This window comes from Archocentrus centrarchus, chromosome 20 (genome assembly GCF_007364275.1).
Source record: "Archocentrus centrarchus isolate MPI-CPG fArcCen1 chromosome 20, fArcCen1, whole genome shotgun sequence".
NCBI lineage: Eukaryota > Metazoa > Chordata > Actinopteri > Cichliformes > Cichlidae > Archocentrus > Archocentrus centrarchus.
Window position 1 is genome coordinate 996,866 of NC_044365.1, and position 14,269 is coordinate 1,011,134.

The following is a 14,269-nucleotide window of genomic DNA, read 5'->3' on the forward strand; positions in this document are numbered from 1 at the left end:
CGTTCTCTGCAGAACTTCACCTTTAAAAGTGAAGCCATGAGGTTCCTTGAAGGAACAACACGACTTTTCTAGTGTTTGTAGTTTTTTATTATAAAGTTTTATTGTGAAAAATTCTGAATTTTTCTCAGAATTTTCTCTTGTTTGTTTGAAGCTGCATCCTGTTGGCTTCAGCTGTTTGGAGTTTCCATGTTATAAACTTGTACATTGAAGCTTCTTCAGCTCTGATTATGAAACACTGAATGATTTCAAACTTTGTCTAATAAACTCCCATCAGAGTGGATGTTAGTGCGCTCGTGCTACGCTGTGACACAGTGTGACAGTCCACCCACATTCACCTGTGACACACCTGCACCTGCATTCATTCTGAGCAGATTTCAGCTCAACACTTCCTGTTTGATGTTCAATCCATCAGACACGCCCTCTGCAGCTGTTTGTATGTACTGCTCCCTCACAAAGAAACTGCAGCAAATCAAATGTCATCAGCTTTATTTTCACTTTATATTTAGGAGCATTTCACACATTTATTCACAAAACTAAACTTTATTTCAACACAATGTGATGTTGTTAACAGTGGTACAATATTAATGATTTCAAGCTCAAACTTTGTCTAATAAACTCACATCTTTGATTCTTTATACAGATTGTGGAGCTGTGGTTTGTCAGAGATCAGCTGTTATTATCTGGCAGCAGCTCTGAAGTCCAACCCCTCCCATCTGAGAGAGCTGGACCTGACCAACAACTACCTGCAGGATTCAGGGGTGAAGCATCTGTGTGGTTTTCTGGAGAGTCCACGATGTGTTCTTGAAACGCTGAGGTCAGTCTCCATGTTTTAGTTGTGCTGAGATGAATCTGATGGGAAACACTAAACTGCAGACATAAGGCTGATATTATACTGATCCACACTGAGGATCTTCATGGTAAAGTCTGTGTTCTTCTTCTCTGCTTTAGTCCATTGACTGTAGCAGAACAATGTTGACATTTCAAAGCTTCAAAGAAGAAGAAAAATCCTCCACTGGATAATTCACTGTGAAACTCTCAAACACTTCATTCCACCTTAAAGTCTGTCTGACACTGAAATCCAAACCAAAATGGCCGTTTGCTTTACAGACAGCAGTCCAACACAAAACAGACACACAACATCCAAAACACAGTCCAACATCCAAATGTCCTCCACTGCCACCATGAATGATGGCAAAGAGAAGGAGGAACACTCTGACATTCAGGGTTAGAATGAGCTTCATAAAGCAGACTGTGAAGATCAAAGCTGCATTAGAGAGCTGACATTCATCAATTAGTGGACACAAGTGGACAGATATCATCTGAAGCACTTCAAAGGCTTTAAATCAGCACATTTCTCTGCATTCTTTCTTCTTTGGAACTTTATTGGTAACTTTGATGAAGGGAACAGCGTGGTACCCCTGAACAGGTGAGCAGTCCATCACAGAGAAGCACACACTCTCACATCCACACCTACAGCCAATTTAGAAGCACCAATGAACCTAAGCAGCATTTCATTGGACTGTGGGAGAACATCCACAGTCCACAGAAAGGCCCAGCTGACCAAGAAGCTCCAACCTAGAACCTTCTTGCTTTAAGGCCATAGTGCTAACCACTTTTCCCAATATCAGGACAAATCCTGCATTTTCCTGTTCCTGCCTACAGGGCAGCTACACTAACACTTTCTCATCAAACACTGCCACCTAGTGGAGGAAGTTTCACTGCAGTCTGAACATTACAATTAGTTCCTCTAATGTGGAGGTGGAGGTGGTGGGGGCCACAGGGTGGTGTGGGTGGGAGTTCGGTCCAGACTATTATTTGGAGCCTGGAGACAGACTGGTCACAGCAGCTAACACACTGATCAAGGACTGGGCCATGATGGGACTCCACAGCATCCAGAAGACTCCTGATTCCAGAGTCATCAGCATCCTGAAGGACCAATCCTGATCTCTGATTGCTCTGACACTCATTAGTATATCAGAGAGATCACAGAGGTGGAAGCTCACAGAATGAAGACGAGGGTTCAAATCCCTCTCCAAGTGCTGATGTTCCACAGTCCTGTGTGGATCAATGACTGAGCTACAGGGAAAAACCAGCTGTGATGGAAGAAGATCCCAGCACCCATTAACACTGCATAATGTCCCTGAAACATAAAATAATATCTGTGGCATTAATTTTCCCCTCTTTACTGTTACTGCTGCCAAATGATCAGGTACCTTTTCATGAACATGTAGCTGGATCCCAGGGGGCTCAGGGGCTGCATCCTTCTAAAGCCGTGAAGGCCGGAAGTGAACGGCCGTTAAACAGGACGGTCCGGCCTACGGAGGGCCGCTCAGGTTGCCTAGCGACCATGACATCAGCTGTGAGAGCGTCTTGTTCAGCATCGTTTGACAGAGATGAACGTGAAAATCTCCATTTGATCTCATTAGTGTGAATTTTGCTGAGATGAAACTGAGATGTTTGATTGGTCTGTGATGTCTCTGAGGCTGAGAGACCACGGGCCTGTAAACACAACACTGTCATGTTATTACAGTTAGCTAATGTCCTTCATCAGACACTTTGGCAGCTTTTTCCACCTTTGAAAACTCCCACTTTGATGGTCAAAGGATTCTAACATGTCCTAAAATGATGGATTTGAAGGAGCTCTTTAAACGGTTGTAGCGCTCCTTCACAGAGAGACAACAGCCTGTCTGTCCTCCCCCTGTTCTTACCTCCATCTCTCAGCTGCTGCTGGCTGCTCCTCCTCCTCCTCCTCTTCCTCACACAGTGCTGAATTTGTCCTGGTGTCTCATCAGGGGTGGAGAGCCTCTGTCCCATCAGCTCTCCCTCAAAGAGCCCACAGATGATCTGCAGCAGTGGCTTTCTCAGCCTGTCCTCACTCTGGACACTTGATCCAAGATGGCGGCGCGCACAGACGCAGCGGCTCACGGCTCTTCCTTTCGGTGCTCTTTTTTGTACTTTTTGTATTTCATATTTGTTAGTTTTGGTGCATTTGTCTCTGCAAACAACTGCTACACACGCCAGGATCTTGTGGACATTGGCTACCGGCACAAGTTATCAGTATCGAGTGATTTTCACTACACTCATAACATCCCAGACGACGTAGGGAGACCGCCGGGTGCTCCATGGATTGTTATCGGGTCTGGAAGGCGCCGCCGACGGCGGAGGGAGAGGAAGCAGAAGCGGGGCTGCAGGTCCGGCTTCATGCTGAAGCTGAAGTGCCAACCACACAGGCCTCCTCTGCCGAGCCTGTATCTCTCCAACCACAGATCCATGGTAAATAAAACGGGCAACCTAGAGTTAGAGCTGGCTGTAAATCGCTATGTTCGTGACTGTTGTGTAATGATTATCACCGAGACCTGGCTAAACCCCCACATTCCCGATGCTAGCGTGCAGCTAGCAGGCCGCACTCTGCTACGCGGAGATCGGACCAAGGACTCCGGTAAGAGCAGGGGAGGGGGTCTCTGTATTTACGTGCATGAGGACTGGTGTAACAACGGAACAATCATAGACAAACATTGTTCCCCAGACCTCGAGTACATGTCTGTAAGATGTCGGCCTTTTTTTCTACCCAGAGAGCTAACAGTAGTGATCGTCACAGCTGTGTATATAGCTCCCGATGCTAACGTTAGCATGGCGCTCTCTCTCCTGCTGAACGCCATTAACGAACAGCAGCGGGTCCACCCCGACGGTGTTCTTATTATCGCGGGAGACTTTAACAAGGCCAACTTAAAGACTGTACTCCCGAAATTCCACCAACATGGCAAATGTTCCACAAGAGGGGAGAACACTCTTGACCATGTTTACTCCAACATTAAGCACGCTTACAGAGCCAAACCCCTCCCCCACCTCGGCCAGTCCGACCATCTTTCCCTGCTGCTCACCCCAGCATACACCCCCCTCAGACGGAGAGCCAGGCCTACTGTAAAAACCATTACAACCTGGCCTGAAAACGCACTCTCCGACCTACAGGACTGCTTTGCATACACAGACTGGGACTTATTCGAACACGAGGACCTAGAAACATTCACAGGGACGGTACTGGACTACATTAAGTTCTGTATCGGAAATGTGACTGTCAGCAAAAACATCCGGGTTTTCCCTAACCAGAAACCCTGGATGAACAGCCAGGTCCGTTCACTCCTCAAAACCCATGATGCTGCCTTCAGGTCAGGCGACAGAGCTCTGTACAGTGCTGCTCGAGCTGACCTGAAAAGAGGAATTAAAAAAGCCAAAACGGACTACAGGAGGAGAATAGAGTCCCATCTGTCCAGCAATAACACACGGGAGGTGTGGCAGGGCATTCAGAACATCACAAACTTCAGAGGCTGTGATGTGACTGCAGGAGACCTGAGTGTGTCACTAGCAGAGGAACTTAACTGTTTCTTTGCTCGCTTTGAGATGCCTCAGGACCACCCATCTGCTCCAGTCCTGCCCCCCCCCACCAGGCTGCACCCCACTCACTGTCCAGGAGCATGAGGTACGGCGCGTGCTCCTGGCAGTGAACCCCAGGAAGGCTACCGGACCAGACGGAGTACCTGGCAAGGTGATCAGAGCGTGTGCCCACCAGCTCACCCTGATTCTCACCAGGATTTTCAACCTCTCCCTGGCCCAAGCAGTCATCCCCCCCTGCCTTAAAACAGCCACAATCATCCCCGTGCCCAAAAGGTCATCTGTCACCAGCCTAAATGATTACCGCCCTGTGGCCCTCACACCGGTAATCATGAAGTGCTTTGAGAGGCTGGTTCTCCAGCACATCAAAGACCAGCTGCCCCCCACTTTCGACACCCATCAGTTTGCATATCGTGCAAACAGATCCACAGAGGACGCCATCGCTGTAGCTCTCCACTCTGTGTTGAGCCACTTGGAGCAGCAGCAGAGCTACGCTCGCATGCTCTTTGTGGATTACAGCTCAGCGTTCAACACAATCATCCCGGACATTCTCACCACCAAACTGCACACCCTGGGCCTCCCCCCTCTCACATGTTCCTGGATCAAGGACTTCTTAACCAACCGGCCCCAGACTGTGAGACTTGGCCCCCATCTCTCCTCCACCCGCACACTGAGCACTGGCTCCCCACAGGGCTGTGTGCTGAGCCCCCTCCTGTACTGCCTCTACACCCATGACTGCAGTCCGGCCCACAATAACAACCTCATCGTCAAATTTGCTGACGACACCACAGTGGTCGGACTCATCTCAAAGGGAGATGAGGCAGCTTACAGAGAGGAGGTCCTGAAGTTGACAGCCTGGTGTTCAGAGAACAACCTGGTACTGAACACCATGAAAACCAAAGAGATCATCATCGACTTCAGGAAGCACAGGACTGACCCAGCTCCCCTCTACATCAACGGCGAGCATGTGGAGAGGGTCCACACCTTCAGGTTTCTTGGTGTCCTCATCTCTGCTGATCTCTCTTGGTCAGATAACATCACAGCTGTTATCAAAAAGGCTCAGCAGCGACTTCACTTCCTGAGGGTCATCAGGAAGAACAACTTGGACTCAAACCTGCTGCTGACCTTCTACCGCTCATCCATTGAGAGCCTGCTGACGTACTGTATCACAGTATGGTACGGCAGCTGCACTGAGGCAGACAGGGTGAGGCTTCAGAGGGTAGTCAAGACAGCACAAAGAATCGTTGGCTGCCCTCTCCCCTCCCTGATGGACATCTACACCTCCCGCTGCATCAGCAGAGCCAGGAACATCATCAAGGACAGCTCACACCCTGGCTTTGACCTCTTTGACCTGCTGCCCTCTGGCAGGAGCTACAGGAGCATCAAAGCCAGAACAAACAGACTCAAGAACAGTTTCTTCGCCAGAGCAATCACCACCCTGAACTCACACACTCACCCGCTGTAACTGTGCAATATTATATTATTCATACTGAACAGTATCTATCACTCCTATATTGTGTAATATCCACTATTCATTCACTAGTGCAATATTCATTCACCAAGTGCAATATTCATCATCTTCATTATTATATGTATACACGCATTTACTTTTCTTACAGTGTACAGATGCACCAATGTATGTATATATTTTTATACATTCTATTTTTTGTATATTTTATACATTGTTTATTTTCTGTATATTTCTTGATTATACTAGACTATAATATTTTTATTTTAGAGAGTTTGATTTTCTGTTGCATGGCACTGAACAGGAGTGGCCCTCCAATCTCATTGTACATCCTGTATAATGACAATAAAGTCATTCTATTCTATTCTTCTATTCTTGCAGTTCTCACACAAAGGGAATCAAATGTGTGTTAAGCTGCAGGATTAAATCACTGCTTGGACTCATAAATACATGTGCAGACTTTGTATTTTCACTCAGAAAGACCAAAGCAGAGAGAGGGTGGTATAAAGCTCTGCAGAAACACACTCAGAGAAGGAGGATTTCCACACTGACTGCCTGTCTCACTGTTAGGGCTTCTTTTTTTTTTTTTTTTTTTTTTTTTTTTTTTTTTAGCCTGTCATGTCTGGTAGATCTTGCAAGCAGAACTGTGATCTGAATGCGTTGTTGTGCCAAACATATTTGCTATTTCAAGATGAGCTCTATAGGTTCTCAATAGGCTCTTCTTGTTGTTGTTTTAACCCTTTATTTTATTTATCTGAGTTATTTTTCCACATACTATGTAACAGCCAGAGCTGACAGGCTGAAGAAGAGGAAAATAAAGAGAAGAAAAAGGGAGAGAGAAAGGGAGCAAAAAAAAAAAAAAAAAAAAAAAAAGGGGAAAGAGCACAAGTCTATTAATCAGATACTTCATCACTTTAACATATAAAAAAATACTATCAATACTTGCAAAAATAAATTTGTGTGTGAAAAACAAAACTAACAAAGCATGTTACGCACACCAACAATTTTGTTGAGTTGTGATTGAGTGGGCGTTTGTGTCTGTGTCATGTTTGTGTCTGTGTCATGGAACGTACTTACCAATGAGGGCAAAACGCTGCAGCTCCACCCATCAGAAGCCAGAGGCAGGTACGGAAAGCCCCCGGAACCCCAGGCCACCAGCAGCCCACCAAGAGCCAGGAAGACCCCCGGCCACTCAGTCCAAAGACAACCGCACACCTACCCCAGCAGACGGGAGAGGGTGGTCTCAGACGGAGCCCCCCCAGTCGAGGAGCGAGGGCTCCAGGGAACCCAAGGCGATGAGAAGCCAGCCCCCCCCCAGCGGCCAGCCCCCTGCACTGGCCGGCGGCAGGGCCCCCGGGCCCACGGCACCTAAGGACCGCCCGACCCTCCACAGAGCCCCCCCCCACGCCGAAGAAGCCAACGCAGCCCCGCACCGCACCCCCAAGGGGGGCAGGCCAGTACCCACGCCAGAACACCCAGCCCCACCCAGGAACTCCGAGGCACCCCCATCCCAGGGGGGTAGGGGGGAGGAGGCAACCAGCAAGGAGCGGCCAGGAGGCAAGGCACAAGGCCCAGACCCAGGTCCAGCCATACATACAAACACACCCAGACACCCGTGTACACATTTATACACAGATACTCATACATGCCCATACATACTTACCCACACACAGATATGCCATACATACACATTCACTCACCCACCCATACTCACGGAGACGGTGACAAATACACAAAGACACACATTCATCCATAGCTACCCACCCTCTGAAGGCGGGGCAAGTGGAAACCACCCCAGGGCCAACAGCGACCCCAGGACGCCACCAGCCCGGTCCCCAAGGAACCACCCGACCCCTACCCCGGGCGAGACGCAAGAAATCGGGGTGTAAGATGACCCATCCACCCCTCCTCCTCCCCAACTTGTAGGTCTATGTGTTAATGTTTGTGAGTGAATGAGGTGTATAGGGTGCAGTTAAAATTGAGGGGACAGTTATGCCACAAGCGCCAACTGTTGGTCGTCAGCGCTTGCCCACACTGCCCCCCCAAAACCCTCCATGTCTAAAGTGCAAATAAAATTTGGAGACAGACAGTGACGAGGATCCGAGTGGGGCCACCTCAGCGGCCCATCTCATCAACCTCTGAGTAACATGCCTGCCCCAAAGGTCCTATGTGTATCAGGGTGTAAGTGTGTATGTGTTGTGAGTTATAATGACTAAAGTGCAATTAAAACGGAGAGGCAAGTGGTGGTGCAGCTCTCCACGTGGCCTCTCCATCCTACATCTGTGAGTGATGTGTATTCTGTGTGTGTGTGTGTGTGTGTGTTTGTGTATGGGGAGGGGGAGGGGGGGGGGGGGCATATGACCAGGAAAAATCCTGGAAGAAGAGAGCCAGCTGGCCGCTGGCTCAATAGGCACCCCGACCTCCCACACCCCAGCACAGGGCAGGGGGAGGTGAGCCCGGGGCCGTGGTGACAGCATCCCGGAGCACTGCAGCACCCGAGGTTGGCGCCCTCGCCCCCACCGCAGAGGGGGCGAGGGCTCCACTGTTAGGGCTTCTAAATAAGACGAGAGACAAATTAAATCCAGTATCTGCTGGACTGGACAAATGTTTGGCTCCTGTCAATAAACCACCTTTCTTTGAGCTGAACGAGTGAACCGTCTGCTCATTTCTCCCTAAAACAAAGGTTAAAGGTCGTTGGGCAGAATAAGTGAGCTAACATTAACATCAGTGTGATGAATCCAGGACTTCCAAAGTGCAAACAGCTTCACCCTCGGTGGACGGTTCCTCTGCTGATTGTAGCCACAGTCAAAAGCATGAATTCTAGCAGCAGGTTGTTCAGCATTGAGAACGTTCTCTGCAGAACTTCACCTTTAAAAGTGAAGCCATGAGGTTCCTTGAAGGAACAACACGACTTTTCTAGTGTTTGTAGTTTTTTATTATAAAGTTTTAATGTGAAAAATTCTGAATTTTTCTCAGAATTTTCTCTTGTTTGTTTGAAGCTGCATCCTGTTGGCTTCAGCTGTTTGGAGTTTCCATGTTATAAACTTGTACATTGAAGCTTCTTCAGCTCTGATTATGAAACACTGAATGATTTCAAACTTTGTCTAATAAACTCCCATCAGAGTGGATGTTAGTGCGCTCGTGCTACGCTGTGACACAGTGTGACAGTCCACCCACATTCACCTGTGACACACCTGCACCTGCATTCATTCTGAGCAGATTTCAGCTCAACACTTCCTGTTTGATGTTCAATCCATCAGACACGCCCTCTGCAGCTGTTTGTATGTACTGCTCCCTCACAAAGAAACTGCAGCAAATCAAATGTCATCAGCTTTATTTTCACTTTAGATTTAGGAGCATTTCACACATTTATTCACAAAACTAAACTTTATTCCAACACAATGTGATGTTGTTAACAGTGGTACAATATTAATGATTTCAAGCTCAAACTTTGTCTAATAAACTCACATCTTTGATTCTTTATACAGATTGAGGGACTGTGGTTTGTCAGAGATCAGCTGTGATTATCTGGCAGCAGCTCTGAAGTCCAACCCCTCCCATCTGAGAGAGCTGGACCTGAGTAACGACCACAGGTCCTCCAACAAGAACAAGCTGCAGGATTCAGGAGTGAAGCATCTGTGTGGTTTTCTGGAGAGTCCACGATGTGTTCTTGAAACTCTGAGGTCAGTCTCCATGTTTTAGTTGTGCTGAGATGAATCTGATGTGAAACACTAAACTGCAGACATAAGGCTGATATTATACTGATCCACACTGAGGATCTTCATGGTAAAGTCTGTGTTCTTCTTCTCTGCTTTAGTCCATTGACTGTAGCAGAACAATGTTGACATTTCAAAGCTTCAAACAGTGATGGTCAACTAATGGCCCACGGCCCTCATTTAGCCCTCCACAGGGTGCCGCCCGGCCTTTCGACCTTTCCTAATTCAGAGAGAGGGGACCCTGATTAACTGAGTACTGTTCTTACTCACAGTTCCAAGTATAAGACCTAGTGGGCGGGGCTCAGGCAGCTCCGCCCCCACAGTCAAACCTGCCTCCAAACATGTGCCGAGTCAGACTGACATCATTCCTACAGAGAACAGTGTGAGCTCTCAGCAGGTAACTTCAATAAGAAGGACAAACAGGAACGACTAAACCCACTAACAAGCTGATATCCCCGTGTTCCTGTTCTTCCTACAACATCACAATTAATGTGGCTCCAGGACCGTCACTGCAACCGACCAATCAGCTTTGGTGAGGTCATGTGACTCTGTGACTCAGAGACTGGAGGAATCCTAAATGCTCACCTGAAGCTCACCTGGAAACCAGTCAAACTGCTGCTGATTGATGCAAAGTGTGTGTGTTGAGTATGAGATGAGTTGTGTAGTACTGTGTGTCCACAGATGGGACCAGCTGCCCCTCAGTAGTGCTGACATATCAGAAATGTGTCTTTAGGGCTTTGTGCTCAAACCAACCTAAATCTAAATCTAATCAGTCTGAGTCCAACACTCAGAGGCTGTTCCTGGATCAGTTTGGCTCTCAGCTCTTAGATTAGCTCCAGTTCTCTGGATGTTCAGTGTTGAGAGTGTAGAGCAGAGCAAACATCAGCCCAACATCTGTGGCAGTCAGCCAGGCCCTCGAGGAGCCCTGCAGCCTCCAACAGGACAGCAGCTGCAGCTCATATTTACCTGAATATGGACTAAAAATGATAAATGGTGCTGTAGTGTTCAAACAGCCAAAGAAAGAAGATTTATTATTAATGCCACAGTGTCCATAATCCTGTGTTCCACTGACAATAACTGTTTAATGTGATAATGCGTGTAAAACTAGAGGAGCCAAAGTTCATCTTTAAATAGAACTACTCGTCGCTGTCCAACCATTAACACGTATGTCCAAAAACACTTTTCCTACCAAACTAAGGACCAAAATGAAGCCATAACGCTGGAATGAAACACATTCAGCAGCTGGAAGGAAACTCCATGTTTCCACAGTCATCAGTGAGCCGCTTCATATTTAACATGGACTCAGTGTTCTGCTGTGATCACACGTGGACATGCCTGTTTGTTTCAGCACTGTTTAATAGACCGGAACCATCTCAGCGTCATCCAATCAATGAGAGGATGATCGTATGTGATCAGAGAGTTATATTATGGGATGGATGCAGGAGAAGCTGCAGAGGGACACCTGCACAGGTGAGCTGACAGCGCATCACTGCGTCACACAGCAGGAAACGCTGCAGCAAAGTCCTGAAGACACAACGCGTCACAATGACAGAAAGACAGAGAAGTTTGTAAGAGGCAAAGGTTGAAATGAGTGTGAGTGTTTGTGGAGGAAACAGCTTCTGAATGTGGTGACGGACCTGATCACACAGGTGAGACGAGCTGCTGAGGAAACCTGTCAGTTCATAGAAAGGAAGAAAGAAATGAAGGAGAGACAAACTGAAGAACTTGTTTCCTCTTTCTGGACTTTCTGCTGAAATCATCACAGTTTTCATCTGAAACTTTCTCATTTTTCTGATGTTATTGTTGAAGGAAAATATGATTTTATATTTAATGTGTTCAGGATGAAGATGCTGATTTATGGACATTCACATTCATATTGCTGAATCAAATCTTTGCAGTGTTAGATGTTCAGTAAAGGTCGATCCTGTTTGACTCAGACTGTGTTTGCAGCTTTGGCCCATCCTGTGACTGAGTCTGACCTCTGACCTAGAGCCCCTGCATTCATACGCACCGCCATCTTGGTTTTTTCATATTATTATTGAGTAAATTAATTTAGTTGTTGTGACCTTTGTGGACATGACCTTCCTCATCATCTTAGAATCCTTCATGGAGGTGAGGATGCAGCACAGCTGTTCAAACATCAGCTACAACAACACAGGACAGAGTAATCGATCACCGAGCGCAGCAATCGAGACAGCCCAACACAATCGAGCACCGAGCGCAGCGATCGAGACAGCCCAACACAATCGAGCACCGAGTGCTCTCTGAGTACATCACATCCCTCTGAGACTGAGACATGGACTATGAATCCAGTCGTGTGACCTCAGGTTGGCTCTCATTGCATTGTGGGTACTCTAGAACAGGAACCTGAAGACTGCAGCATAGAACAGCACAGCTGCCCCACAGACTGATGGAACATCTTCAGGATTTTACTGCACATGTGCAGACATCTTGATCTTCTTAACACAAAGTGACGCTCTGCCCCTTTTTGTGGAGTTCATCTGTATTCAGTCCACTTTTTAATCTTGGTGTAAACCTCCATATTTCTATTTTGTTCCCACCTCTGTGTCCTCCCCACACACTTTCACAGGCTGCAGAGGGGCCTTAATCTTTGGAAACCTGCTATTATATACTTCATCTTAGAGGTGCTCAGTATGAGCTGCTGTTTGTGACTCACTGAAGGCTTTAACAACATCCCTGTATTCAAACTTGTGTCCTTTCCTGATGCACGCCACCATGGCAGTGTCCTCAGAGTGTTTCTGGCTGTGGCAGGACTCAGAATTGGATTTGAAGTCTGCTGCATACAATGTGACAAGAAAAGGAGCCGGGACAGAGTCCTGTGGAGCCCCGTGCTGCTCACTAATGTCCCAGAAACACAGAAACCTGACAGACTGTGGCCTTTCTGTCTGTGCTCTGAGACCCAGAAACTAAGGAGGAATCTCCACCATCTCTGTGAGCTGCTCTTTGTGACCCCTGACTCTGTGACAGACAGGGGTGGAGGAGCAGCTGTGAGGCAGGAAGTAGCTGCAGCATTAGAGATGCAAGGAGATGGATGGGGTAGCTGTGGTGGAGAAGCACACCTGCAGAGGTGCAGACTGAGTAGCAGTGAAGATGCCCACATGTTGAGGAGAAGAAGCAGAAGAAGACTGAAGAGCAGTAGAGGAAGTTGGTGTGAGCGCAGTCAAATCTATTGAAGAACTGACTGAGTTCATCAGCTCTTTAAAGGTCACCAGAGGTGGTAAAAGTACTGATATTCTGTACTTAAGTAGAAGTACAAGTACTCGTGTTAAAAAAATACTTTGGTAAAAGTCGAAGTACTGGTTCAACTTCTTTACTCGAGTAAAAGTAAAAAAGTACAGGCTCTGAAATGTACTCAAAGTAAGAAAGTAAAAGTAGTTCTTTGGAGGACGTTTCTACCTACTATTTTTGTGTAAAGCTAACTGAACCTCATTATATATTATTGTAATAATATAAAATAATATTACATGAGAATACAAATTTTATTCTAATCTAAATTTTAATCCTAATGAATGCACTCAGCTTGAATCTGTTCTGTAGGACACAAACTGTTAAAGGGAATTTAAACACAGCTCTGTTCTCTGTGTCCTCCATAGTAGAGGGTGACTGTGCCTCCACCTAAACACCAACATGAGGATACTCAGGGGTTACAGTGGGATTCAGAAGGTGGAGGAACCCTAAGATCAGCTGTAGTGGCTCTGCATGGGGAGAAGAATCACAGCTTTCTATTGTGAGCTGCAGTAAATGATGTTGGTGTGCAGGCTGTGATCAGCTGACCTGCTGCTGCTCTGAGGTTTACTGCTCTGTGTGGATGAAGTGAACTCACAAAGATGTAACCCAGTATTTCACAGCTCTCTGAGCTGATCTCCATCCCCTACACTGACAGCATACAGGCTGTAGAAATGTTGGATTCAGTGAATGAATCTCAGCATCAGCAGCTTTGATTCAAACTCATCTCTGCTGCACTGATGTAACCTGTAACTCTGACCATGAACACAGCCTCTGTGCACCAACACAGAGCTTTACTGTAAATACAGTACAACAAGCTGACCTGTTTATTACACACTAAACTGCAGTATTTTCAGGCAATCTCTGAAAAACACAAAGTCAGCATACCTCAGATTGTTTTGCAGTCCTTACCTTTAAATCTAACCTCTCTTCTTCCTCTCCTGTCCTCTTTCTCCATCTCTGAGTGAACTTCTCTCTCTTTGCTCTCCCTGAAATACAGCAGCTCTTCTTTTAGCTCGCAGACACACTGTGTGACAAACTGCACACACTTTGTGTGTTTGCTGATATTTGTTGAGCATTTAGAAACGTTGCATTTACCTGCCACACGTTACTCCCTTCATGCTCGCTCCTCTTCAGTAGCGCTAGCTAAGCTGTTTATGTGCCGTGAGCACAACTGTAACCCCTGATTATAGCGCTATAATTGAGACATTAATTATATGGGTTTGTGTATTTAATCCCTTTGTACCCGGTGATGGAGGATACACCAGTACGATTGTCTCTTATGTGTTATTATTCCTCCGTTTAGACTCAGATCATTTGATGTTTGATGGAAATACAAACTTTGCTCTGACGTGTTAAAAAGTAACGAGTCTGTTTGAAAATGTAAGAAGTAGAAAGTACAGATACTTGTGTAAAAATGTAGGGAGTAAAAGTAAAAAGTACTCAGAAA

At 46.7% G+C, this 14,269-nt stretch overlaps 1 protein-coding gene across 8 annotated transcripts in view; it reads left to right on the top strand.

Moving 5' to 3' along the window:
• Nucleotides 1-14,269, top strand: part of LOC115799114 (NACHT, LRR and PYD domains-containing protein 14-like) — a 488,499-nt gene that overhangs the window by 35,511 nt on the left and 438,719 nt on the right. For 3 of the 8 annotated variants that reach the window (XR_004021532.1, XM_030756093.1, XM_030756096.1), the window contains 2 exons: nt 641-814; nt 9,346-9,540. The exons of 1 other annotated variant lie outside the window; for it this stretch is intronic. Coding sequence is in view for 6 of the 7 variants with exons in the window: in XM_030756093.1 (XP_030611953.1) it covers nt 641-814; nt 9,346-9,540 (369 nt within the window). In the remaining variant the exon portion in view is untranslated. The remainder of the gene's footprint in view (nt 1-640; nt 815-9,345; nt 9,541-14,269) is intronic. 4 more of the 8 variants (XM_030756091.1, XM_030756100.1, XM_030756097.1 and 1 more) reach the window with 2 other exon arrangements.